This window comes from Condylostylus longicornis, unplaced genomic scaffold (assembly GCF_029603195.1).
Source record: "Condylostylus longicornis isolate FDR11 unplaced genomic scaffold, ASM2960319v2 ptg000055l, whole genome shotgun sequence".
Lineage (NCBI taxonomy): Eukaryota > Metazoa > Arthropoda > Insecta > Diptera > Dolichopodidae > Condylostylus > Condylostylus longicornis.
In genome coordinates this window covers 6405174-6429744 of record NW_026578024.1, presented here as the reverse complement: position 1 = coordinate 6429744, position 24571 = coordinate 6405174, and the positions used below count along the sequence as shown (strand labels likewise).

Sequence of the window (24571 nt, the reverse complement as noted above, 5' to 3'; positions counted from 1 at the left end):
CCTAGCAATGAAAAACGATTGGCAAGGGCAACTTGCGTATAAAAAAAGAACTTAATTTCAAAATTTTTTAAGGTTTGTTTTCCCAGCAGCTTTTTGTAATTTCAAAAGTGGAAGTGGATTTACCGTGAGAGTATTCAAAGAGTTTCAGTATCGTAAGAGTATTTTGCTGTTGAATATTACTAATTCTATCCTAGTAGATTAAAAATTTCTAATTCTATCGAATGTTATCGAGTTGAGATTAACAAATTTTCGTTTACCATGGAATGGGTTGCATTATATCAAAGTATAGGGTCTGTACTAAAAATTATTGTTTTACAGTTCTCTGAATTTGAATTAAAAATTACATATTTCTCAATTAATGTGATTGAGAACACCATCTGAAAGTTTTCGAAACAAAAGAGGATGTTTTTCAAATTAAAATGCAAAATTTTTCGAACTTATCATTATTCGAATATTGGTATTGTGTATATTGTGACAATTCGTGTGTAGTATAGAACTTATTTTCGTTCCAATTTTAAAATTTTCCGTATTTAAATAAGGATTTTTTTTAAATCACAATAAGAAATTCGTACCGAGTTAGACTTGTAATGTGATTATATGAACCTACGTGATTGAAAAGTTTTTGAGAAATATTAGGACTTATTAAAAACTTTCAAATTTTCAAAATGATAAAAGAATATTTAAAAATTTTCGAATATTTAAAATTAAAACACATTTTGTACCACAAATATAAGCAAAATACAAGAAAATTGTAATTAAAAATACTCAATAAAATAATTGAGCATTGACTCTCGAGAAAGTTACGCTCAACTTACGTACTTTCAATATTGAATTTTCATTTGTGTTGTTGCTTCTTCTATTCTTTTAAATGGAAAACGTGTAAAAATGAAATAAAAATGTGACATTTTTTTTCTCTCAAATTACATCGATATGGTGATTCAATAATGAAAAATAAAAAAAATAAAAAAACTCAAATATGAGTAGGAAAAAAAAGGAGAGTAAAAGGGACGTTGACAATTGTCAAAAAAACAAAAAGACAAAAACGTTAAAAAGTAAGAAATTAAACAAAAAAAAAATTTTACTTTGTTATTTCATAAAATGAGAAAAGTTTCAAGATGCTTTTTTATTACATTAAGAAGTGAATATCCTGAATATCCTGTTGGAATGAAATAAAGAAAGTTTTCAATTTTGTTAAGATTGTTGTGGAACAAAATATCTACATAATTTTCTACATACAACATGTAAAATAAATTCAATATCATATAGACAACATTTAAGTGTATGCCATTTAATAATGTTAAATTGGACAGCCTCTAAATTTGTTGTCTAAATTGAATGTAGTTAAATTAAGTAGTATAGAGGCCGAACAAAATAAAAAGTTTTTATTTCTTTTGAAGGCTAATAAAAATGAAAAAAAAAATCTACTCGATTTGTTTTTTTTTTTGTATACGTTTTTATTTGAGTAATTCTGTTTTGCCAGCAAAATGAAAAAAAAAATTTAGTACATACTAAATTTATTCATACTACTTAATGAATAAAATTAATGGTAACCCTGAAAGTATGCAATCATATCTTAAAATTATTACAATTTTGGTACATTGAGAAATTTTTATTTGTGGTTGTAAGAGCAAATGATATAAAGTCAATTAGAATTGGGAAATTTATTTTGGTGGGTAAAATTTTGAGCTGGTACTTTTAATACAAAATTTGTGGTTTTACATGTTCATGTTTTAGAAAAAGTTGACAGAATAATTGTGATATTAGTGGTAAAATCATAAATCTGTGTGACGTAAGCTTTGCTAAATTAGCTTTTAATATTGTTGCTTACAAATGTGAAATTCAATTATCAATAATGAGGAAGCTCGGCTAAACAAGCTGCTAGAGCAATTTTTGTAGAAGATTATCGGAAAATCGACTTTATACGCTATAAACCGCAAAGGTTTGGATGTTCCTGTAAATTTTGGGAACAAATTTATGAAACAATGAAATTTTCATTTGTCAATGGCATGCCATTCACAAAATTGTTTTTATTGCTTTTAGACCAGCCAATCTAGCATTGCGGGTGCGATTATTACAAAAAAAATATACGCAATTTATTTTTTTTTTGCGGAAGATTAACAATAGCTTAATTTCAATGAGAAAAAAAAAACAATTTTTCTTGGTTTAGTTATTAGCAATTTTTCTTCTATTCTATTTTTATTTTAATTCGCATGTTTCAGTTTATGAGTTAACTTTCAAATTTCACTGTGGTTATTTCAAAATTTTAATAAACAAAAATTTTCATCCAATGCTAAAATTATTACTAATTTCAAAGTTCATTTATATGTATACTTCAAAGTAATTGGATTTCTTCTGTACATACATAAAAATTGCTATAATAGGTTTGGTTCAAATAAGATTTACGCTATTTGTGAACAATTTTTTTCCATAATTTCTTTTGATGGTAACAAGGCATTTCTGGCACGTTAAAGTATTTGTTTTAAGTTTTAAATATAATAATTATTTTAATTGAATAATTGAACGCACTAAAAGCTCTAGAAACATTTAATTTTTAGTGTTCAAAATTTAAGTTCAAAGGCAGCATGTTTAAGTTGTGTCAAGTGAACTAAAATCATACTGTTTTTAACAAAATTCTTAAGAATTTTTACCCAAAATGTTCCACAAACATTTGGGATCTTAAAAATAAAAAACACAATTCAGAATTGCATGCAATCAATGATAAATAGGAAGACTTCATTTACTAACTCATAGTCCGGTTTGAAAGTAAAATATTATTGCAAAAATTTTTGAGTCAAATGACCTGATTTTAATTAAATTTGTGATTCCAAGCGTAAATAAATCAAATTTAGTTATAATTGCCAAATTTGTTTTTGCGGGTATTAGCTAACATATATGACGGACCAATTCAAAACATATGAGTAAAAAGAGAATTTTCTAGTAGAATTGCAAAACTAATTTACATTATACAAATTCTTATATGCATATTTTTATGTAGATGTAGATTTTTGACGTCATCTGCGTATAATTTCCTAATTTTCATAATAAAAAACAAAAAAATTCTTTAAAATTACCCAAGCAAAATAAAAAAAATAGGAAAAAGAAGAATTAAAATAAAAGTTCAAATTTTTTACATAATTGCAACATAAAAAAAAATTTATTTTTTCATTTTTATTTGCGTTTTTTCAAAATCAGTGAAAGAAACGCCATAGTAATTACATTAGTATAGAAATTTGTAGTCACAAGGACTCAATGTTAAAAATTTCTTTCAAAATGAGGAGGAAAAAAAGGGAAAGTTATACAAAAACTGTTCCTCTATAAACAAAAATCGAAATGTAGGGAAATTTTATGTTACTATGCTGTAAAGAGAAAATGGGAAATTTTTCATTTCCTTGAATTAACCCAAAAATATTTAAGGGTTTTTTTTTCATACAATGAAATTTTCACTTTAATTTTTATTTTGTCTGCAGAATTTTCAGGGTTATAGCATAACCAAATTAGCTTGCTTATAACATATTTCACATATTGGTTGTCTAAATTTGAATACTTTGGAACAAAATTATTAATTTTCTCAACAAATTGTGTGAATTAAATTTATTTCTATTTATGCTCAATTCTCATCATGTTTCAGAAGCAAATCTTATGTAATTTTATTTTAGTAATTAAAATTCAAATAATTTCTAATTTATGCAATTTACCTTCTTTTCATCTCAATTAATTTTTCCATTTTCTACAGTATCAATTCAAAATGCGTAAATGCATCCGGGATAGCGAGAAAAATTAACTTTAAAACTTCTTTGAAATATTCATGATGTTCATTTCTCATAGATATATGCCATTAATTCAAGAAGTTTAAGAATTTGCTTAAAAAAGAAAAAGCAAGAAAAATAAATAAAGTAATTTGTTTTTTTTTGTTTTTAATTTCTTCGCTTCTGAAATCCTTACAACATTAATTGCAAAAGAAACTTAAAATATATTACTTTTTTTTCATTCTCGTTTTAGCAAATTTTTAAAAAGAAAACAAAATTTGTTTCTTCATTTCACAATCCAATCAATTTCGTTATTTTACGATAATATCACCTTTTACGGTAAAATCAAACCATCCACTCAGAACAATTAATCTGAGAGAGTATGCAATAATTGTGCTACATAACAGATTTTCTTTAAAATTTTCAGATCTAAAGCTAATGGGAAAAATCCTTTAACAAATTTACGAAAAAATTATTGCAGAATATTTATAATTTTGAACATGTGAAGCAGAAGGTTTTTAGTACTATTAGGTAGTCCTCTCCTCATGTAACGCGTATAAAAGAATTAAAAGTAATAGGTTTTGAGCTTAATTGACTGGGCCGAAAAACCAAAATAAAAAGTAGAATTGCAAACGACACGATTATTTGCGGTGTATTTTAGTTTTCCGGACCAGTAATTGGTCCCATTTTGTATTTTCACTAAATTATGTTCATATACGAGTTCAAAGTGCATACAAGTTTATTAAAACAATATTTAAGAAAAATAATGGGAACATTACAAATAAATGCAATTAATTTTTAACCTTAATATAATTTCTCACTTATTTATCTTATACACTGTATGTTTGTATGTGAAAGCACCTTAATGTATTAAGAATTTCTCTTTTTTTTTTGCATTCATTATAATTTTCTATAATAATTATTTTATTTATATTTATGCTTTCATACATAACATAAACATACACACACAAATTACACTAGTTCCCTTAGAATTATAAAAACACTCTGCTATATGCATTACTGCGAAAACAATTGCAATGAAAATACAAAAAAAAAAGAAGGAGAACAGCATTTCCTTAGGTATAATTTCTTTATATGCAATATATACCTGGTGCACCTGCTACTGAAATATTCCATTTTTCTTCTTCTTATATGCTGTCGCTATGTATATTTTGTTGTTTTTGTTGTTTTTTAAAAGAAAAATGTTTTCTCCAACTCTTTCATTCACTTTTAATTATAAATTTTTCATCAATTATCATTAACTGTATGTTTCACTTTGTGGTCTTTAATTAACTTTTAATAACTTGTAATTTACTCTTTTAGTTTCATATACATATATACCTATAGTTGTTATAACTGTATGCATAAAGGATGCGATGAAATGCAATGCAATATTATTGCATATATAGAGTTAAAGTTCATTTATATATTTGTACATGTGTATATGGATTGTATGTAGTAATGTTTTCTGTGTTATATAATGTGTACATCTTTCGTATTTCTTCCGTTCCATTATTATGCATATATGTGATTTCTTTATGAACTTTTGTATATTTGTGAGTATGCATTTTCCCTTCATTTTTTTTGTATTATTTCTTGTCTACTAGTTTTTCATTTGATTTTACTGTTGCTGTTATTGTTGTTGTTGGATTTCTGTTTCATTTCCAAATCTCTTGAACAATTTTCTCATTAATTTTTCATTTTGAAGAAAATTTTATATACTGTTAGAAGGAAAACTTACAATTTCAGGGTTTTTTTTTTTGTTATTTTTATATTTTTGTTAATTTTTCTGTAATATTTTTGTATTTTTCATGTAATTTTTTTATTTTATTATGTTCTCATTTTACTAATTTAGGTTGCATGTTGATGTAAAAGGATTCCCTTTTTATTATTTGTGTAGAAAAATAAACTTTTTCATAATAATTTTCACGTCAAGAAAATGTAAATAGATTTACTTGTTCTTTTCGTTTTTTTTTTTGTTTTTCCTTGGAAAATGTTAAAGAAGTTTTCCATTTTTCATTTGTTCTCATTTTTAGTTTTCTCATTGGATTGAGTAAAAAGAAAAATGTTGTTTTTTTTCGAGTAATTTTTTTAATTTAAAAATTTTGTTTTTCATTTTTGAATCAAAGAATTGCATTTCTAATTTTATGAAAAGGGTTAAGAAAATGATTTAGAAAAAATGTTTTTTTTGGTTTTTAATGTAAAATTTTTTTTGCTTTAAATTTTAAAATGTAGGTTAAAAGTTTATTGATCATATTACAAAGGAAAATTTTAAAGCTTATATACTTAAAATAATTCATTTTGTAGAAATTTCATTAAAATTAAATAATTTTGGTTTCAATTTTAATTTCAAATGATTTTTTTTTTCATATTCTGAGAATATTGACCATATTTTTAATTAGATTTGTAGAATTTTTTAATTTGTTCTCTTCTAATATTACAAGTATTCTCGTAAAGCAATTTAAAATAATAAAAAATAAAAATCTAATTTAAATTTTCTTATATTTTAAAACAATATTAAAATTAGGTCAATAAAATTGTATAAATTTGAAGTTCCGGAACAGTACGGAACTTCATATCACTTTCATTTGTATCAGATTAAATTTTAATTAAAGTTCCTAAGGGAAATGTAAAGTATAAGAAGGTGTTGAAAAGAAAGAATGCAAAATGACGTAAAAGGATATATGATAATTAATTCACTTATTTGATTTGTTAAATAAAACAACAAGTATTGTGTTAACGCAATGTAAATTTCTTCATACAACTACAAAACAGATGGATGACGTAAGCAAAGGAACAAGAAATTAAAAAATTGTACACCTCGAACTGGACTCAAACCAGTAACCCACCAATTTCTAGATACACGCTCTTCCAACTGAGCTACAGAAGTATAAAGAAATTGCCGATGAATTGTTCTGTACATTGCTATATTGCACAAATATTATACTGAAATTCCCGGAGGAGCTTTCGGCCATCTCGTCATAGTTGTGATTTTGGATGTTGTAAACACTTTTAAAGTTGTATCCCAGTTATTCCGAACTTAAAAATTTGCTATTTAGAGGCTCTTATCATCGTAGAACACCTTTCGCCTAGGACAACTTTGTGATTCATTTCGCAATATTACATGGAGCTGAAGAAAAAATGCTCATATTTAATATTTAAATTTTGATTATTTAGTTTTTAGCTAGAATTTGTTGATTGGTTATTTATTATAAGTTCGACAAAAACTTCAAATTAGTGAAAAGGTATTCGAAAACAAAAGGCTTTCTCTGTTAGATTGAATCTTCTCTAAAAATGTTTACGCTGTAGAGTTAATTATAGTCATAGAAGAAGTATTCTATGACTATAATGAACTCTAGTTCATTATAGTCATAGAATACTTCTAAAAAAAAAAGTTTCGACAAGCTCAACATGATTTTGTTTTCCTAATTACAGTGTTCTTGTATTCGCAAGATTCTTTTAAAATTTGCTTTGGGCGAATAAATCGTTTTCGATTTTACTGCGGCACTTGTAATTCCAAGAGGAACATTACAATTTTCCTTAATTTTCTTAAACTTTATCATGTTCTGCTTTATTTTTTTTTTTTAAAAAGAATAGAATCTTAAAATTTATAACTAAATAAAATTATAACAAACAAGAGAAAAAGAAAAACGGAAATCCTCGCAAATTTACGGCATGCTCTCTTTTTAGCATTAAATGCATTTTCCACTAAATCAACTTAAAAATAAAAGTTGGTTTTCTTTTTGGTTCCTCCAAAACTTTTAGAAAAAATATAAAATTTGCCCTCCTAAAAAAACTTTTAAATTTTTTTTTGCAATTCTTTTCCGTAATTTTCTAACCAAACATGTTGGTTTTCTTCACATATGATCTGAATTATTATGCACCATTACCTTGGGGATTTTTTTTTTAATTTTTTTTTTTGGAAGTTCAATATTTCATATAACTGTAAGCATATTTCATTTTAGAAAATTTTTATTAATACATTTAAAAGGTAAGCAAAAAAATGTAAAACATCATTCTTTAAAATTTCTTTCTCATACATCCTTTAATGCCTCAAAAAAGGCGATTGAAAAAGGGTTCTAAATAAGTAAAAATTTTTACGTATACTAGCATACTTTAACTTTAATATTTTGTCGAAATTTTAAAAATCAAATTTTTCCTAAGCAGTAAAGCGTTAGAACGTTTTGAATACTAAGTTAGTGAAGAATTCTGTTCGGCGCCGCAAAAATTAAATGAGATATCCTGAAAGAGTGAGGAATATGTTAGACAATTACCAGGGATAAGTTAATTTTATTGTAGTAAATAATCAAGAAATTTGTAAACTTTTTTGGCAGATTCATTTCGTCTATAATTTAACCAACAGTTCAAAATCTGAAAAATTAGACAAAGCTATTGAGCTGGTAAAAATTTAAATTATTTTTTAATCGGCCGCTATGTTTTCCGATTTAACTTCATATTTTTGCTATTATCTAGCAAGCTGATAAATAAATATTATACAATTGGACTTCTACTTTAAAATTTTGATGAACATTTTCAGTGGTATTGTATTAGTGGAAGTTCTAGTAATATGTATATCAAAAATATATCATATTTCACTAGTCCACCTTAAAATTTCTGTCAAATATATAATGGAGGAACCTACATTCGATATAAGAACATATAATGTAAATAATAAGTATATAGATATATTTCATTGGAGGTGAAAATATAAGATATATAATTAAGTATGTAATATTTATAGGAAAATACAAGCTTTAAAATAAAATAATAGTTTGTATTTTAATACTTCCATATGGAAAATTTTTTAAAAAACGGGACTTTATTTACAGAATTGATTTTGTTTTACAGCATTATTACAAATTTAATTTTCGAAAAGTAAGTATATTCGTTTTCAAATGCATATTAAGCATTTTTAAATTAAATACGAACGTTCTTAAATCAAACACAAACATTTTAAAATCAAAAACGAACGATATTTTTGTATCGAATATGAAATTTTTTAAATCAAATACGAACATTTTTAAATCTATATCAATTAATTTTTGAATTAAAAATGAACATTTTAGAAACAATGTTAAAACGTTTTCAAAATATTAATGTACCATCTTTGAATCTATATGAAACTACTTTGATTCAAAGTAGTTTTTCAATGAAAATTTAGCATTTTAGAATCAAAGTTGTTCGTTTTTGAATTAAAAAAAACGCGTTTACTCGGAAATCATATTGATTTCACTTTGATTCAAAGTTGTTTTTTTTGAATTTAGGTTGTTTTTTTGCTCAGTGTATTGTTTTCCTCTTGTTCTACACTTGCCTGGTAAATAAAATAAATCGCAGCGTTGAGGCATAACTATCAGGCGAAACTTCATACTAATGTTGTTTATTTCGATTTCTAATTTTCGAATTTAAATATTTGAGGTTCATTTTCGGGAGTATTTGAAATTTTATTTTGTCGATCTTTTAAGAAATATCTTACAATCTTCAGTTTCAAATATCAAAAATATTATGAAAAATCTACGGTTATCATATAAGTTTGTATAAACCCTTAAAAATTTTTCCAAGTTTTTTTAAATTTATTATTTAGTACACTCATATATAAATATAAATAATATGTAATATGTATATGAAATATATCTATTTATACATATGTGCGGCTACACAATGAATTTTAGAGGTTCTTATTGCAAAAAAAAATTTATCTGTCTGTGAAAAATTATTAAAATTGTCTGAAGAAGTTCTTCGTATTCCAGTCGTTCTTAATATTCATATTACATAATAATAATATATTGAATTCTTTAAGTTTTTATATATAAATTTTGCGTGTATGAGAAACTTTATCACATTCAACTTATTTTAAAGAAAAATTTTCTCACCTTTATTTTTGATTAAGTACACAAAATAGACATTATCCTATTATTTATTATAGTTTAAAATTACTTTATTGTTTTTTTAATTAAATTAAAGGGTTTTTGTATATGTAGTTAAAGTTTGTTTAGCTGTGAGCTTGTACAAATTAGTGCAATCTAATATTGTTATAAATTTTAATGGTACTGCAACAAAAGTGATGATTTATTAAGCAGGTGTGCACATTTCTTTTTGTAAAATCTACGTGCATATTGCAATAAATTAATTTATTAAAACAGCCGTTTTCTTAAATTTCTATTCAGTTATGAATATTAAAAATATCTTCTAAATTGATTTAAAAAAAACGGAAGACTATCTTTGGTGGGCAATATCGAGATATAAAATCTAAGAGTTATCTGCGATTGGGCCACCTTACTATTTTATATCAGACGAATTGCTTAGACGAAGAGCTAAAACAATTTTCATTTAAATGCACCCTTGGTGAAAGTGGAAATGGTGAAAGGGTTAAAGTTTATTAATATAAGAGAACCAAAAATTTTTGGATTAGGTTTTGCGGAAGAACAAAAACAAATAGCAGGAAAAAAAGAGTTGATTCACAGTACTACTGACATCTAACGAATAATTAAACGAAATTAAAATTCCTAGAAAATACAGAACTCAAAGCACCCTTATCAATACCAAGATCAAAATAACCAGAGTTAGAATTGGCGGTACACAACATCCTAATCATCGGCTCATTTCTATCATAGTCCGTGCTGTTATGACGAACATTGAAAAGATCTATCGACCTCAAGTTGTTCAAATTCTCCCAAAAAGACGCCTGCTCCAAACAAAAACGGCAAAACAACGTTCCCCGAAACAAGCTGATGAATAAAAACTGCGTCCCCGATTATAAACCTCTGCAATTCTAACAATAATGATAAGCCTATCGTCATACGGCGGAAGTTTAAAATGATCCGACAAACTTAAACCATGCAATGCCGAAGAGAGTAGTCTTTTATTTATGGACTCGATTCTAGAAATATCAAAAGAACGGTAAGGCGACCAAACCTGACACTTGTACTCCAAAATAGTCCTAATGCATGTGATAAATAAAGATGCTTCCCAACGTAGCGGTCAGCATACTCCTTAGCCCGTTATAAAGAAGCGTAATAAAGAAGCTTTATTTAGAATTCGCCCTATTTAAAACCATATGTCATAAATATCTTAGAATAACTACTAGAAATAGAATTTTATTATTCTAAGATATTTGCCGGAAAGCCAAGTTATATCTGCTTTTACCTTTACACCTGTCAAATAAGGCATTTTGAATAAATTAATTTCTAATTTATTGACTAATTTTTCCACCTGGTATTGTTCTCAGCTCTTCTTTTTGGAAAAATTTAATAATTTTTTACTTTAATTAAAAAAAGGTCTGTTTTTTGAAGTGACTGATAAAAATATTTTCTTTTTTTCAGACTTGTGATAACTGCAGTATCACCAAATGTTGTTGTCACGGTAATGTTAAAATTAAAGGAAGATCGCTTAGGTTTAAATAATGGCATTCATACAGTTATATACGCCATGACAACTTGTAATGATGTTGTTGCCATATTTTTATTTGGTGTTTTAAATGGTGTTATATTTTCCACTGGTAAGTAAGAAATTAAATAGTGAATGAATTCTAAAATAGTGAAATTTTACTGGTTTTACAATATTACGGCTTTTAATTAATATTTTATTAATATTTTTACGATATAGGATCATTATCAGATCAGTTATTACAGGGTCCAGTAGGTATTGGTGTTGGAATTGTATTTGGAGGTTTATATTCTATTTTAGTTTTACAACTACCTTCAGATAATTCAGTAAGTATACAATATTTCTTAAATTTCCCCATTCCCAAAATTGTCAATGTTGCTTCAATCTTGATAACATAAGCTAGTGGATATAAAGTCCATTAACCTTTAACATTAAATTTAATTCACATTTTAGTCGAAGGAATTATTAACATTGCTTATGTTTGGACATTCTTTTACCTCATTTAATTTTTAATTATTCAAAAATTTGAATTCTTAATAATAATTTTTGGTTTTGCAATTTTTAGAAATACGTTAATGGTTTAAGGTACTTAATGATTGTTCTTGGTGGAATGGTTTGTGTTAAAGGAAGTCAAGCTATTGCATATCCATCAGCTGGAGTTCTTGGTTGCGTAACAATTGCTTTTATTACTGGAACGCAATGGAAAGGAAAAATTACAAATGATAAACATGTGAGTAGAAAAAGTAACAAAAAAAGTTTTGTATAAATAAAGAACGATTTTTTCTTGCTTATCACTAGTGGTTACCCATAAAATTAATTTAAAGGAAGTTTATTTACGGCTATTACTTCTAACGCTCATAGAACATAGTACGAATAGAGATTACTTATTAAAACTGTAAAAGATTTGCTTATTTATTAAATTTATAACAAGCATTGCATATTTATAGGGGAACTATTTTTAAATCTCTTATAAAATTAATTTCAGACCAGTACCAAATTTCAGTAGTCCTGCTAAAATCTTATTGTAATATTCTCTGTTTCTAAAGCGTACTTTTTTCGTAATTACAATTCAATGCAATATAATTACACAAACATGCATAAAATTTCGAAAATAAAGTGAAAATAAGAACAAACAATAAAGTAATGAATTCGTTTATTTAGCCGAGAAGAAAAAGAATTAATTTTCTAAATATTATTTCATGCCATAAAAATTAAATATTCTTATTGGGATAAAAGCTAAAAGAAATTCTGAAACGTTTTAAAGACTATTCTATATAATCAACCAAGAAATCAAATAGTAATACAATAAAAACAAAGGCAAACAACTATGTACATTACATGTAAAAAACAAAAAAAAACAATAAAACGGAAAAATGTAAAAATATTCTAAGAAAAAACCGAACGAATCGGGAGAATGAATGCGTGTTAAAAATTTTAATGAATGAAAGAAAATTTGATACAATAACAAGAATAACGCAGTAACAACAATAACAGAAAGACAAAATAACAATGGTACATTAGTGGTAAAGATAGTGGTTAATTACAGCATGCCAAAAAGTCGCGGTCTGAACTGTTAACATTTTGTTCTTATTTTTGTTCTCTTTTTTCTACTTTCATTCTTTCTCTCTCTACCCATTTACATTATTTCTATCCTTGTTTGTTTTTATAAAAAAAATTCTGGTTTAATAGTAATCACGATAGTAACGATAGAATTCTTAATTAAGATGAAAAAACAAAAAAAGAAAAATGTGAAAAAAAAGGAAACTTTTAACTAATGAAATAGATGAAGTTAAAATCAAATATAAAGCTACGAGACTCTGGTAGCTTTTCAAAAGAATTCGAAAATTGTTATAAAATATTTCAAACAATTATTATTGCGTTTTAAAAATGAAGTTTTTTTTTGTTATCTAACACGATGGAATAAAATAGAATTTCTTTGAACTTATGTTCGCCATTGAATTTTAAATTCATTTTTGTATATTAATATTAATAAATATGTAGATGTGAAAATAAAAAGAATTAAAATTAGTGCGAATTTTTGGATATCGTACAAAATGTTTCCATAGTTGAAGGAATGGAGGAGCTAAAGTATTTTCAATATTAAGAAAGTATTAAAATTTGTATTAAATTTTAGCTTGTACACTTGTATTCTTGTCATATATAGAATTGGTCTTGCCATATTCTATTTTAATGTTAGTTTTTATTTGGAAATTATAACGAACTACAGTTTATACCCACTAATTCAAATTTTCTTTACTAGTGTAGCGAAATACGAACAATAACGTCTTCTTTAAATATGGATAGAATAAAATATGAGAACACACACCTTATTTTCATTTAAAGAAATTCGAAGAACAATTCAAACATTGATTAATTGTTATTCTTATATTTGTATAGTTAGCGTTAAAAACGCTTAATAACTCTGTACTTTTATGCCGAATTAATTGCCTTATTTATTCGGAAAAAATTGAAGCGGTAAGTGGACAAAGGGGTTAAATTACATTTGCATCTTAACACATTTTTTCATTAACAAATTGCAAAACTATTAATTTTTTTGTTACTTAACTCATATATGCACTGTTATTCTCTTCTTCTATTAAGTTTCTATAGCTATAAGAGTAATCACAGTTGAAAATATATGAAATTTAATAATTGTCTATCCGAGCAGTTCGATTTTCGTCTAAATGTTAGTTAAGCCTTTTGTCCATTTACCTCTTCAATTTGCAAAATAATATTTTGTATTATACAGGAAAGTATATCTCAAAATATTTCAAATTATAAATTAAATCAATCTTTTGAATCACTCTGTAATTTGGCGCCAAAAATTCATTATTTTGACGTTTTTTAAAAATATTTTAATTAAAATTGTTGACCAAATTACAATTGAATAATATAAAGTATATTAATGTTTCGCACTTTCTTTTAGAAAACCACTTTCAAAGTGATTCACATCAAAAGCTGTGAATTAAATTTAATTGTATGAATTTATTAAACTATATAACACTAAAATAATATGCATATACCATATAAGTATATACATAGATATTTTTTACTTAATTTAATTTAAATGTTATTGTAATAATATTATATTCAAAAAATTTACGAAGGATTCAGTATAATGAAATTAGAAACTACAAAAACAAAAATGTAGAAAGAAAACTCTTTATATAATTAAGCTATATATTCAGTATATACTTATGTATATAACATTATAAGAAAATTTTGAGGATATAAGAAAGTGAGGGAAACGGAGTGTCATATTTAAATATTTAAATTATTTTCTGTAAAAAAAACTTCATTAAAAATGCGATTATTTGTTCAAGATTCTTGTATAGAAAAATATTGTGTATAATTCATTTACCTTTAAATAAATGTTTTTAATTTTTTATATATAAATTAAAGAATAAAACTCAAAAAGGTATGTAAATTGTGAATATTTTGGAATAGAAAATAAGAGAATTAAATTAATTTGTTATTTTAATAAGATTTTAATTAAGTTTACGCTTCAAAGAATATTTTAAGTTTTATTTTTTTTATTTTCCTTAAATTTAAATTTAAAATTACAACATCATTTTATTTAAGACATTTTATTTTGACTTCTATATGATATGGTACCTAATTAGTTGTGGTTTACTTAGAGACCTTATACAAAAAAAAATATTTGAATTTTTTTGACTGTGACGTTTATTCATTGTCAATCATTTATGTACGCAATTTATTTTTGATTATTCCTTTGTCATTTTTTTTTTACTTTTTAAAGTTACGAATGGTCTTTGTGATTAAATATTTAAATTTAAATACCTGATCGTCGGTATTTTACCCGGAAAGTGCGTAGCTATCATATTTGTATAATGTAATTTTCGAGTGAGAATAATTATTTCGTATTGCATATTTCGTTTTTATTCTAAAATATATAAAAAATTTATTCACTTTGCTCTTGAAGATGAGACATTCAGTCGATAAATTGAGAAAAAATACAAAAACCCGGAGAAAAACGGAGAATTCTGAAGTAGAAGGTGAATGAGAAATGAGATGAAAAGGCGAAATACACGATTCGGTTTTTTGTGTTATAATTTAAAATCTATAAAACATTTGATGAGAATGCACGTATAATAAGCATAACCTTTCAATTTTCTAACTCTTTCTGTTCTTAAATGAGTATTCAAAAACAAATTATTAGAGTCATGGACAGACATGGACTGAATTGATTGAATTGACTGAATCTAACGACGAATATATATGAGGGACATGTTCGGTCATTGAAAATTTTTTAAATTATTCGAGTAATAACATTGAAATAAAGTACAATATTTTATGGAATAAAAATTGTAATTTATTAATCAAAAAATAATTTTCCAAAATTGAAGAATTTCAAATGGTCAACTTATAATTTCTCCATTTGTGTGTATTCTTATAACATTTTTTCAATCAATTTTAAAAATAGAATTTATATTTTGTAATAACTGGACGGACAAAATGTGTGTAAGGTGTTCATAGCTTTAAATAATAAATTTTATTTTTGTTTTTTAATTTCTCAGGTGAATTTTCAAGTAACAGAGAGACTTGATTTAACATGGAAATTTTTGAAGCCCGTATCATTTTCATTAATTGGAAAAGAATGTAATTTTTCTGTATTAAATCCTACTTTAGTTGGATATGGTATTATCGTAATAATAATTGGATGTGTGGTACGTATAATAATTAATTTAATTAGCATAATATATTTATAATATTTATAAATTATTTTTTAATAATTTATAATATAAATAATTAAAAATCGGAAATTTCAATTTAAATCTGAATTTTTGAAATTTTTTAATTCTATAAAATAATTATATAAGAGTTTATACGCAATAATTTTACCAAACTGTTGCGCTAAAGATGGAATAATCGTAATAAAATTAACCGAACAAACATTTGGAAATTATTAAAGATTTTCTTGAATTTTTTGTGTTATTCTCATTTTAATTTTATTGTTAGCTGGTGGGCGTATAATTCTAATTTAATTAAATTAAATATTTTATTTTTGGCAAAATAACTACTGTCATTTCATTATCCTTATTACAATTGATTACTACGAATTTCACTCACTACTTTGTTTTTTTTTTTTTAGAAAAAGAAAAATTTTATTAAGAAAATGACAAATATTACTATAATTAATATTAAATATTTATTAATTATTATTTTTGTTTGTTGGCATAACAATGATAATAAAAATTTTTTATAAATGTACATATAGCTATGTACTGTTCATATAAATTCATATATATGCACCCACATTTCTGTATATGTGTGAAACGCGCCAGTGTTGCCGATAATGTTACAGAGTACCGAAACGAGTATAGATTTTACCGAAATTTACCTATACTCAGCTCTTGATTTTAATAATTAACTTTGATACTGTTTAATTTCAAACTAAATTGAAGTCGGTTATGCAAAAAGGAGTATTACACTAACCATAATTATTTTAATTTTAATTAAAATTTTTTTAGAAGTTCAAACGGTTTTATTTTCACTATAGATTTTTATTTAAATTTCTTGTTTTATTGGGGACTATATTCTAAGAGCTAAAAGAGTCACTTTAGTAATAGTACTTACACATTGATAGCTAACATTTTTAAAACCTTATTATGTAAACACGTAAATCACTTGTATAAATGAAATAATTTGTACAATCTAATAGTTTTGCTTCTCAAAATAAGTTTAGCTATTATGAAGCTTCTCAATTTTACTATACACATGCATATTATGTATATAGAAAATGTATAATAACCGTGGTAAATTATACGATTTCAGCAAAAAGTTCCTATAAATCTTTGATTTGGTGCAGCGTAATATTCTAAGAACGGCAACACTTCTATCATAAATTTGAATATGCACCTCTATAATCATTTAAAAATATGTATAACAAATATTTATATCATTTCATTATTTGTTATACACATTATGTATGTATGTGTTGTTAGAATACGAATAACATTATTAAATTATACTTAATAAATATTATTTTGTTTTTCAAAAACCGAAATATACATACACACATAATATTATATTTAGTACTAGAATTAATAATTTTGCATACTATTTCTTAAAATTTAATTATAACGAAATTATTTTGTATAATAAAATTTAACATTTTCCTATATACAGCGTGTACAAAAAATATAATGTCTTCTTCGTCAACCCTCAGTAACAAACTATTTTAACTCAGTCTATTTATTATTAATTAAGGAATATTTTTGAAATTGTGTTGTAATAACTTGTATCTTCTACTTCTTTATTTCAAATTATTGGTTTGATAATTACAATCACCTCATGTTAAACTAAATTACTGAAAGAATTTTTCGTTTCGAATTTTTTACTTCATATTTCGAATTTTTCTAACGAATCACTCTGTTTTCTGTTTATAAAATAACCTTCAAAATAATTTCAAAAGTATTTTATTGTGAATATAGTTAAATATTTTACTCGTCTTCATGTATATTCCAATTAAACTACATACATAACAATATTATTCTGTTAGCTATAATTATTAGCATTTTTCAATGTTCCGGGTTAAAAATATGATACAAATTTATTAGTAACTTCTGATAATAATTATGATTATGCTGTTGATGATGATGATGATGACGATGATGAAATTTTTTTTGAATATATGTACATACTAATTAAGATCTACATATTACATGATAATCATTTTTCTACATTCTATATATACAGATAGTTGTATCATAATCATTATCAATATTACTATACGTTTTATTATCCTGATGATAATAGTGTTATTGATTGTAAAGGAATGGAGGAAAAATATAATAAAATAAAATAAATAGGAGAAAATATTTTTTGTTCAGGTTTTATTTTTTTTTTTTTGTTGAATATCAATTTATGTAATAATAAGTAGCAAAATATTTTACTAAGGATACCGCATCAATAAAAACAGCTAAAAAGGAGAATAAAACCCGAAAACAAAAAAAAGAAAACTCTTAAATTAATTTTATGATATAATTATACTGTTGGTTACTGCTTTATTATTAAGACAAGAAACGGTACTTTGCTTTCTTTATATAATAGATAAAACACTAATGATTTCCCTTTTTCTACATATGTTTTTGCACATTTGTATGGTTCCTATCTATATAATGATAGAATAGGTTGTAAATGCGGACATATACACAATCTTGTACATTATTCGTATATATATGAAAAAATTTAGCAGTGAGAGGTTTAGACATTTTTTTATTCAATATATTCAGTCGGATATTGTAATTATATATTTAAGGGAATGCTTTGAGACTAAGGACTGTTAAAAGTTTTTCTTATTCACATTTAAATTGTGTTCATATGCTGAATAATATTATAAATATCAATTGATCTAATTGGCTCGATGAGAGGTAATCGTTGTAAAATTTCTTTTTCCAAAAATTCTAAAAGAAAATTTGAGATCGTTTTCGATAGGACAATTTAATTGACGTCCAACTTTTTTATAGTTTGAGTTGAGTACTCATCCAACAAATTTATTTCTTCTTATATAAAGTTCGTAGTTGTAGATTTACATAAAACGCTTATTTTCTATTAAAAAGGGGACAAAATTTAACTGTAAAATCAATTGGATAAATTATTTAGATGATTGCTACGGCTACCGTGCCAGGACATCTGGAAATGAAATTATTTCATTCAACACAACTCATACATTTGCTGTAACTAAAATAAATAATTTGAATAATAAGTTGATTGTAGTAACAAAAATATGAAATGCCACTGCTTTTAATAAAATATTTTCCTATACTTACTTTAGTTTCATACGAAGAACTCAACTCATTCTACTAAATAGTGTCCATACGTCGTTTAATTCACATTGATGTACATTTGTAGGTACACAATTTTTAATCCTCTTTTGTAGAATTTGATTTTGCGAACAATATATACCTACATCATGTGCAGCTACTTTGTATATTTCATATTCCTCACAATTTAATTGCTATTGTTTTTTTTTCTTTATATATTTTATATACTTTCATCTGCTGGTTTATAACATTTTTCGTCTTTTATTTTTCATGTATTTTGGCGGAAATTTTCTTCAACAATCAAAACACATCTGTAATTATCCCTCATATATACTGAAATTAACACAATATATCTGTATGTGGAAAATAGTTTCGGTTAGTCGCATCTTTTCTATCAACATATGGCAGTGGAAAATTGGTATGGAAGGAACGTGCTTACATTACAATTTCTGGTTTTCCAAAAGCAACTGTTCAAGTAAGTATGAAAAATAGAATAATATAAGGAAAAACAAAAAAAAAAGAAAAGCAAACATAATATTGAAGTAAAACTGTTATGAATAGGATTTTGAGAACCAGCTAACTATTTTTTCACATTAAATTACGGTTTTTATATGTGTATTATTATGATAATGTTAATATGAAAATGGTGGATACTTGCAATATTCATATTGTAGTTTACGTAGTTATGTTTGTTTGAAAGAAGATTAGTGACGATTTTTCAGTGGAAAATTATTGCGGAACAAATACTATAGAGAGATTTTTTTTCACCAAACAAAAAATTTGTTTGTTACAACCAGAAAAAAATTTTCTCTTAATTAATAAACGAAGCATATGACATATAAGTATGTGACGTAGAAATCATTGTTTTTTTAATGCAAAAATTTTAATGTTTTTTTAATGCAAAATAGTAAAATTAGCATTTTTCGAACAATATTACAAATTTTAATTTTCATTCCGTATTATTAAAAATGTTAAGATCTCGAAATTTAAAATCTCTTGCCCTATATGATGCCTCAAATTTCATTGCATAATTTTAGGGAAATCAAAAATGGTTCAATCATTTTGTGAAAAATTTTATATAATCTGTTAGGGGCTATCACAAAACCCAGTAAATTGTTATAACATACAATTAAAACTATGCACTATTAATTTTTATAAAGAAATAAGAATGAAATAAATAATTCACAAAGTTTCAATATTCACACAAACTTACAAATTGTTTTGCTAATATTTGGATTCCAAGTGAATAATTTTTAAGAATGCATTTGTGGATTTGTTTATTGTTCTCATAGACTAAAGACCAGAAAGCTATTAAATAAGGCCAAGTCGTCGGGTTCGTGGGAAGAGTATAAAAACTCACTCACGAAATACAATAAAGAAATTAAGAAAGCGAAGAGAATTTCGTGGAGAGCGTTCTGCAAGGGCATTGATGAACTTTCCAGCAGTGCGCGTCTTCACAGAGTGCTTTCCAAAAAGTATGCTAGCGGCGGTTGGGCCTAATGGAACGGCCTGATGGCTCCATGACTGAGAACGGAAAGCAGACGTTGGAGTTTATGGCGTCAACGCACTTTCCTGACTCGGAGATTCTTCGGAATCACTCAAATGCGGTCATTGAACCAACGATCCCGTCTGGTCTTCACGATGGGCAGGATTAGATGGGCTGTTTTCCCTTTCAGTCCCTTCAAATCTTCTGGTGATGACGCGATATATCCTGCATTTTTGCAGAGGGGTTTCGCCAGAGCACTGTTGGAAATTTTTCGTGCCAGCTATGCGTAAGCGACCAACCAACCACCCAAGGTCTTTTTCGTCCAATCAGCCTTACTTCTTTTTCTATTGAAAGCAATGGAAAATGTGATTGATAGATTTATACGGGACGATGCACTGGGAAGCAATCCCTTCCATGAATCTCAGTACGCCTATCAGTCGGGAAGGTCTACTGTACTCGCTCTGCAGAGTCTGGTGGGGGTCCTTGAAAACTCACGTGAGATGGCAGCTGGCTGCTTTCTTGATATAGAGGGAGCTTTTGACAACACCCCATATCATGTCATCTGTGAGTCTTTGCACAAACGAGGGATTGATGCGACGACTAGCAGATGGTTTAGTCGGATACTACAGGATAGGATTATTAAGTCCACCTTAGCTGACGATACATTCTTCATGTCTGCTGTAAAAGGGTGTCCGCAGGGCGGGGTTCTTTCGCCCCTCCTGTGGTCTATTGTAGTGGATGATCTAATCGCTGCTCTTAGGGGCTCCGGGGCACGTGTCTGGAGTTACGCCGACGATGTGGTCTTCGTCGTACGAGGAAAATTTGAGAGCACTATTTCCAATCTTCTACAGCAAAATTTACGTGTAGTGGAGAGGTGGTGCGAAGGCGTTGGGTTAAATATAAATCCAAGCAAGACCACTTTGGTCGCCTTCATCAGACGCAGAAGAAGGGATAGATCAACGAGCCCAATTCTGTTTGGTGAACGTGTTAGTTACTCTAAGGAGGTGAAGTATCTGGGGGTAACCCTGGATGATCATCTTAATTTTAGATATTTTAAAACATATGCTTTGCAGTCATATACAAAATATATTTTAGTATTTCACAAATACTGCGTTACTCAAACTCATTGATAAATCCTGTTGAAAATTGGAACAACAATAAGAGTACAAACTTTAAGCAAATAAAATTATTGTAATGTTTTTTTTAAATTAATTTCAAGTCAAATTGAAATTTCTTAATAAAAGAAGAAACTTTTCGCAATATTTTGATTATTGTTTTTTTTCCCCATAATGAAAAACTTTAGCAATTTTCAATTAGTAATTTGCAAAATTTCTACAATATTTCTCTTTTAATTTTCTGCAACTAGCTGCTATATTAAATTTTCTTCAAATTATAAAAATGTTTAACAAAAAAAAAAGAACTTAAAGAAATTAAAGTATAAAAAATATTTCAAATTTTTTGTTTTTCTAAATTAATTTTAAATTAACATAAAATCAAATAAAAACTTTAAAGCTTATTTTTTATTGCCAATTTATGCCAAATAATGCCCGGCTTTATGTTAATTTTATTCTTTTTAACGCCATCTATTATTTTAATATTTAATTCTTATTTTTTCTATTTTAATTTTCTTAATATTTAGAAAATAATAAAAAATTAGTCCTTAATATTATGCTTGTAGTACGTTTATTTTAAAATTACACTCTCAAATTAGACGATTCTTGTGTCTTTTATTACGCATATTAAAATGTTCTGGGAACAATTTTTGCTTTGCCATCATAAAATTAATGAACTGAAATTTTAAAGTGATAAAACTTATTATACTATATTAAATAAAAGGCAATAGTATTGTAAAATAGTCGATCTTATCATAGATTATCACAGATTACAGTTATTTTTCTAATAACAGCATTAGAAAGGAGTTTTATATTGGATTCGAGGCTATTTTAAACTTAAAAAAGCAAGTTATGCCAAAAGTTATTATATGTAAGTATGAAGATTTTATTAGAAAAAGCTTGAAAAAAAAATTAAATTCAAAGCTCGTGTTTAAAATCATAATTTTGTTGTCGTTTTCATTTGCAAAAATCCTAAAAATGAACATTGATGAAATGAAGTGCAAATAGATTAATACTGAAAAACCAAATAAACTAATCTTATTTTCAATGGGTTACCGGAGTTCAAAACCTATTTTCAATGCCTTACTGAAGTTTGAAACCTATTCCCAAAATAACTTATCATGGCTGACATTTCATAAGACAGAATTGCCGAATATTTGAGAATATTAACAAAACGTATAGCACAGTACACACTTACTTCATTAAATCTAGTATGAGACCTTTATAGTACTTTCTCTGTACCTCCTTTCATCCTCTATTGAATATTGATTAACCAGACAAAATGCAAATAAAATAAACTGTTTGAGTAAATAAAGAAAATTGAATAAAAAGAAGTTAATAAAAATTTTTTGTCAAAAGTAATGAAATTAAATTGAAAATACTCTTAATTTTTTTTACACAAAATGACAACAATACATTCTCTCCCTCTCATTCGCTCTTATTTTCTTTTCTTGTTTTTTTTTGTTATAATAGCAGTTTTCTTGCCAAATGACCTCAAAATGACTAAATGAATACTAAATTTTATTTATATTCATTTTTCTTTCTTTTTAAATCTTTAAATTAATAATTTTGTTTTGTTTTGTATAATTTTAGGCAGCACTTGGTCCAATAGCATTAGATACAGCTAGACAATTAAAAGAATCTGATGATGTTATAGCTTTAGCATCAAATATATTAATAGTATCAGTAATTGCTATAATATTTACAGCACCACTTGGTGCTATTTTAATGTTACGATTAGCACCAATATGGTTAAAATGGTGTCCACCAACACCAAGAACATCAATTATAGAAGAGATAACAAATGGTGAAATAACAACACAAGCTAATGTTCCAGCTGGTGCTGTTACTAATACTGTTGATCCAATAGTAGTAACACCAAATTTTGATCCACCAGAATTATCACAATTAGATAGACAACTTTCACAAGTATTACACTCAAATCATAAAGTTGAATAATAATTAATTTTATATACATAAGTATAAATATATTTACTTAATGTATATATTTATAATATACTCTGCTAGATATTTATACATATGTATATAAAAAGGATAATCGTGAAAAATTGTGATTGTAATAATTATATATACAAAGAATTCGTTATATTTAAATTAGCATCTGACATCATCATCATTACAGAACAAAAAATATACAGAAATAAAAATTAATTACAGATATAATAATTGAATACAATTTATATCGTTTAGAAAATTTCAAGGACTCTCAATTGAAAAAGATTATTTTAATATTATTTTTGTTTGTTTTTCTTACTTTGCCACCAATAAAGGATAAAATTTATTATCTATGGCAGAAGACGTAGTGTCTTTAATATTATTATTATGTAAATATTTTTTTTTTGGAATATAAATTTTGTCTGGTTTATATAATCAATTTGTTAATAGAATTGAAATTTTGTAATTTTTACTTAAATATTTTTATGATTTTTGTACTTAAAAAAATTATGAATAAGTCATAGACGTCATAGTACATAATTTGTTAAGCAGTATACATGAATGTAAAGAAATATTTTTCAATATTTCTATAACTCAATCTAAGATTACTTTTATAGTGCAGAATTGAAAATTTTTATTAAAACTCTATAATTGTATGCTTTCAGAACCATTGATAGCTTTATTTTAAAAGATGCATTTTAGAAATATGTTCTTGCTTTTAAATTATTTTATTATAAGACTTCAGTTATAGTGATTATGTTTTATTTTAAAGGTCCCAACAAGTAAATAATATACAAAAGGGCAGCATATATTTTTTTTAGACTTTGTAGATTTCCAAATTTTGCTTATAATTTAAGAAAAATAATTATTATTGTACTTAGAAGAAAATGTATAGGAAATTATTGTTAATAATTAAAAATAATAAATTTAATGCGTGTAATGTCAACTTTACGCAATTTTTTATAATAAAGTAAAGAAGGAATGTTACTCAAAAGCATATAAACATTTTAATTTGTTATTTAATTATTTTACGAGTATAATTCGGAAAAGAGCAGAATATTTAATTTATTGATTCCTTAAATTTTTAATTAACACAATTTT

The 24571-nt window shown here is 25.7% G+C and overlaps 1 protein-coding gene across 5 annotated transcripts in view; it reads left to right on the top strand.

Moving 5' to 3' along the window:
* LOC129611804 (sodium/hydrogen exchanger 9B2) overlaps window positions 1–24439 on the top strand; it is an 82330-nt gene extending 57891 nt beyond the window's left edge. For all 5 annotated transcript variants that reach the window (XM_055525153.1, XM_055525152.1, XM_055525156.1 and 2 more), the window contains 6 exons: window positions 11066–11241; window positions 11349–11455; window positions 11695–11859; window positions 15668–15817; window positions 19287–19391; window positions 23108–24439. In XM_055525153.1, coding sequence (XP_055381128.1) covers window positions 11066–11241; window positions 11349–11455; window positions 11695–11859; window positions 15668–15817; window positions 19287–19391; window positions 23108–23473 — 1069 coding nt within the window. In that variant the 3' untranslated portion in view covers window positions 23474–24439. The remainder of the gene's footprint in view (window positions 1–11065; window positions 11242–11348; window positions 11456–11694; window positions 11860–15667; window positions 15818–19286; window positions 19392–23107) is intronic.
* The last annotated feature ends 132 nt before the right edge of the window (window positions 24440–24571 follow it).